We start from the raw sequence: 4,958 nt of genomic DNA on the forward strand, positions 1-4,958 counted from the left end.
CATGGACACACCGGCCCAGGCAGAGCCATCCCGTGCCAGGGCAGAGCGCACACTGGCACGGAGCAGCGCCAGGGTCGGCTGCCCTCTAACCAGGGAAGGGCTGTCTGGGAGTTCAGAGACTTCAGTGTTCCTGGGACATCAGCATCAGGAGCTGCACAAGTGTAAGGAGACCCATTCGGCAGCGGGGCAGGCAAGCAAAGTGCAGAGGAGACTGCAGGCAAGAGGTCAAAAGCTGCTGCAGCCCACAGTAAATCAAAGCCATGGCGAGCAATCAACCCCCTGGAGCGTGGCAGCACTGGGAAGGGCTCTGCAGGGAAAGGCAGGATCTCACCCTCAGAAGGGAATTACAGGCAGCTGCTGCAATGGCAGCAATCACAGAACAGCTCATCTAATGCCACCTCTCAGGGACAAGTGGGCAGAGCCACCTCACAACCAGCAGACAGCCACACCTTGAAAGGTTCACGTAGCACTGGAAGGAGCCAGATGCTGAATTTCCAGCCCTGGACTGCTCTGATATGAGGTGTCTAATGGGATTCAGTCTACTAAACCCTGCTATAACCAGAGATACCACCCTGGGCAGGCAAAAGACCCCTTCTTCTCCAGGGTGGATCTTTAGCATCTTTATATCACAGCCTGAGGGAAGCACCAGGAAAAGAAGCACTACCATTGTAACTATCTTTCATGGTTTGGATCCCATAAAAGAGTCATGCTTACTCTGAGATTTCCTCTGGCTGTGTTTACTGGCTGTCCATCTTTTAACCAGGTTATGGAAGGGCTGGGAATGCCACTGGCTATGCACTGCAGTGTCACAGGCTTGTGGATCACAACAGCTCTCGGAAGGCCCAGTTGATTTGATGGTTGGAGGAACTGCAAGAAGTACCAGAAACAAAAATCAAGTGTCATTTGAACACGTACATTTAAATATATAGAAACAATACCCCACAGGTAAGTGCAGTTCTATATCTACTTCTAGATCAGGACAACCTGCTCTAGTGGGAGGTGTCCCTGCCCATGGCAGGGGGTGGGGATGAGATGGACTTTAAGGTCTCTTCCAACCCAAACTATTCTATGATTCTACTTCATCTAATCTCATCTACAATTTTTCAGGTCACTAATACAAATAAGCATTTACAGGAGGTTGGAGCACCTTCTTGCCAGGAATTAAAAATAGAAGCAGTCTGCTGCTTCCCCCCCTTGAGTAACCTACCATGCACTGTAACATCAAATTCCTTCTCATGTTCTCCTGCCTTATTTGCAGCCACACATTTATAGCGGCCTGTGTCTGACACTTCAGCTTGAGAGATGACAAGTTTCTGTCCCTGTGATAAGATCTTGAGCCCAGCTCCCTCTTCAACTGGATGACCATCTTTCAACAACCTGTCAAAGAGAAAGTTCAATCTCAGATCTCTGTGAAAGAAAGATCTACAACACTCCTGAAAATTAAACAGAACAGCTCAGTAACTCAATTTGCATTTCCAGGAAGTTTGGAGATGTCATATTCCACTTTCCTGAGTGCTAGGGACCAAAATGGTTTATCAGAAGGGAGTATTGGGGAACAGGCACTGAAAGACATCAGAAAGGTGACAGCAGGTACCACCAGAGGGAGAGAGAAATCTCCAAAGCAAAAGCAACCCCAGGTGGCAGAACAGAAGTGCATTAGCATGGGAATGAGAGTCTTGTCTGCTCTTGTTATCTATGCCCATCTTCAGGACATGGATACTGGCACAACAAACCAAACTCATGTAAAATAAAATCCTGATGCTGCCCAGTGAGTGCTGTCTTCAGCGGAGCCAGGAGTTTGTCCTCTGCTCATGAACCATCACCAAACAATTGGTGATGGTTCATAAAGCTCAATTCCACACTCCCCTAACCAAGCAGCAGATTTATTTTCTACTGTCACACTTGTGCTCTCACGTCATAGTTGGTGAGGGTGTCCCTGTTGCTGCACAATCCAGCTCAAAAGGGCTGTGGAGAATCACAATGTAGTCCAAGAGCTCATCCCCACCTTCCGCAAATGGTGGGACTTTAAGAGAGAAAATCCACAAGCAGAAACATTTAAGCATCTGAAATATCATGAAAGTCTCTCTCAAATAGCAATGTTAAACACACACTGATTCATTAGGAACCTCAGTTCCTTTATGAAGGGAAACATTTACCCAGTAATATTTTGTGGCTTTAAATCACTCTTCTCGATTTTTTTTCCTGTTTCTCATTTGGTTGTTTTTCCCAGACTCTGTCAGAACAACCTTACGAATGGGTGGCGATGGGGGGCCTTTCAGCACTCCCTGCCAGCAGAAGGAGGGAACAAAGGTGCAGAGGAACCTTTTCCAGGTCCTTCTTCACCGTGTCTCATCCCCTCTGGGAAGGGAACACTGCCACACATCTCCTCCACTGACCAAGACCAGTGAGATACACCTGGAGCAGCAGAATGGGTGCTCTACTCCTGCATTCAGTACTATGTTCTCGAAGAGAGCAACTCAAAGCCTAAGTATCAGTTCATTACAGCTCATAAAGAACCCCTTCCATGTCAGGAGACGGTGATTCATATTTTTGTACAATTCATTTACGTCATGGCAGTCAGTAAGGACTGCTGAGATGCAAACTGTGGTAAAAGATTCAAGGGATACAGAAGGAAAAGCATTTTTTTCAAGAGAAGGTTCAAAATTTGAACAACACAACTCAAATTCAGAGAAGGGTGTCCTCTCCCAGAGACCACTACTCCGTGATATTTTTACAGATACCCTTGGGGATCTATGATTTTCTTCTATGAAGGCAAGGTAGCAGGATTTTTAGGGGTTACTTAGAATAATATTTACCAACCACACGCAAAATAATCCTTCAAGAACTAACCTGAAAGTCTTCACACTGTCTTGTGACCCTGGACAGCAAAGCTGTGCAGTGCTCAGGTTCAGCTGAATATGGAGCCTGCTGACTGATCTGTCATATATCAACACCAACAGAAGTACAAACACGGGGGGGGTTGGAATCTGTCCACATCAGGGTTATGGGAATGTGATAAATCAGTAGCTGTGCTGCTCACACACCTAAGATTTCAACTTCATACTTGATCTCTTGCTCCCCAGCTACGCTTGTGGCCACACACCAGTACTGGCCCCGGTCGGCCTCGCCGGCGTTGAGGATCTCCAGCCTCCTCCCTCCAGCCAGGACACGGAGCCTGGCGCTGGCCTGCACGGGAACCCCCTCCTTCAGCCAGGACAGCAGAGGGGCAGGGTTGCCAGCAGCATTACACTCCAACGTCAGGGAATTCCCAGCAACCACCTGCCTGCTCTGGGCTGTGTCAGCATCGCCCTCGATCACTGGAGGGACTGGAAAAAGGGAAAAATACATTGCAAGTCATTAATTCTGTAGCCAGAAAATGGATCAAGAGCAAATGGGTTGGTTCTTCCCCGACTTTGGCTCCATAAGCCATTATGTCATGCAGGATTTAATGGGAGAATTTGCTGCTGGGGTGGGACAAGGCAAAGAAAAACAGAGAATCCCAATTATTTACATCAGTATTTTATATATATATATACACACACTTTAGTTGTATAACACACAGGATCTGCAGGACTTGAAGAAGGAATAACTAAATACGAAGGACTTAAAAGAGCATTCTAAAGATCGCCTACACACTGAGCATTCCAGGTAAGTATTGTTCAGCATACAGATGGGAGTTGGAGAACAGATACATGGAGAAGAAATAGTGTAGCAGAAGAAGATGTGGTACCAAGGCTGGTGAAGGGACTTTGGACAAGGGCATGGAAGGATAGAACAAGGGATGATGGTTTTAAACTGACAGAGAGTAGATTTAGATTAGATACAAGGAAGAAATTCCTCCCTGGGAGGGTGGGCAGGCCCTGGCACAGGGTGCCCAGAGAAGCTGTGGCTGCCCCTGGAGCCCTGGAAGTGTCCCAGGCCAGGTTGGACGGGGCTTGGAGCAACCTGGGCTAGTGGAAGGTGTCCCTGCCCATGGCAGAGGGTGGAACTGCAGGATGTTTAAGGTGCCTTCCAAGCCAACCCACTGCAGGATTCCATGAAGCAAGGAGTCGTTTGAGACTCCCACAAAGCAGAGGGTCTACATCTCCCTGTCCATGGTCCTGCTCAGAGAGGCCAGCCCTCAAAGCCAGCCCCTGCCAGGCTGCAGAGGCAGCAGCACTCTCCCAGCACAGCTGTCCCCAAACACCCAGCTCAGGAGCCATCTCTCACCGTACACATCCACGTGGAACACCTTCTCGGCCGCCCTGGCCGCGCCGCTCACGCGACACGTGTACCTGGCAGAGTGCGACACCCGGGCACAGGGGATCTGCAGGAACTGACCCCTGTCCACGTACAGAGCCTGGGGGCTGGAGATAACGGGCTGCCCGTCCTTGTACCAGGTAATGGTGGGGACGGGGATCCCCCTGGCCTCGCATTCCAGGTTGATGAGGTTGTTGAGCAGCGCCCACACGACACCTCCGTGGTGACGTTCCCTCCTTTAATACTGGGAGGGACTGTTTCAAAAGACAAAACAGCAGCATTAAAGCCGTGGGTTACAAAGATGTGCAGATTTAAATGAAACATCAGAATGCTGTAAGAATACAATATTTTAGTCAGAATTCCCACCCTTCCTGCTGTATTTTGGTTGTTTTTTTCCTCAGCAGAGCAGATCACAGAATCACAATCACAGAATCACTGAGGGTAGAAAAGACCTCTGAGATCATTAAGTCCAGCCTGTGACCCAACCCCACCTTGTCACCCAGCCCATGGCACTCAGTGCCACATCCAGCCCCTGCTTAAACACCTCCAGGGACGGTGACTCCACCCCCTCCCTGGGCAGCCCATTCCAATTCTCTCTGTGAAGATCTTCCTGATGTCCAACCTAAACCTCCCCCGTGCCCACTTGTCCCACTACTGGTTGCCTGGGAAAAGAGATCTATCACCTGTACAGCTCCCCAGGGCACACAGGGTAGAAAGCA

At 49.0% G+C, this 4,958-nt stretch overlaps 1 protein-coding gene across 1 annotated transcript; it reads right to left on the bottom strand.

Moving 5' to 3' along the window:
* Positions 1-3,036: 3,036 nt before the first annotated feature.
* Positions 3,037-4,475, bottom strand: LOC114073099 (hemicentin-1-like; the record flags this gene model as incomplete). Its single annotated transcript, XM_027910890.1, has 2 exons — positions 3,037-3,326; positions 4,210-4,475. Coding segments are annotated over 2 exons (556 nt in total), but the record flags the coding sequence as incomplete, so codon positions are not given.
* Positions 4,476-4,958: the final 483 nt, after the last annotated feature.

This window comes from Empidonax traillii, unplaced genomic scaffold (genome assembly GCF_003031625.1).
Source record: "Empidonax traillii isolate 1590-97213 ecotype Southwest subspecies unplaced genomic scaffold, ASM303162v1 scaffold5328:size17451, whole genome shotgun sequence".
Classification (NCBI taxonomy): domain Eukaryota; kingdom Metazoa; phylum Chordata; class Aves; order Passeriformes; family Tyrannidae; genus Empidonax; species Empidonax traillii.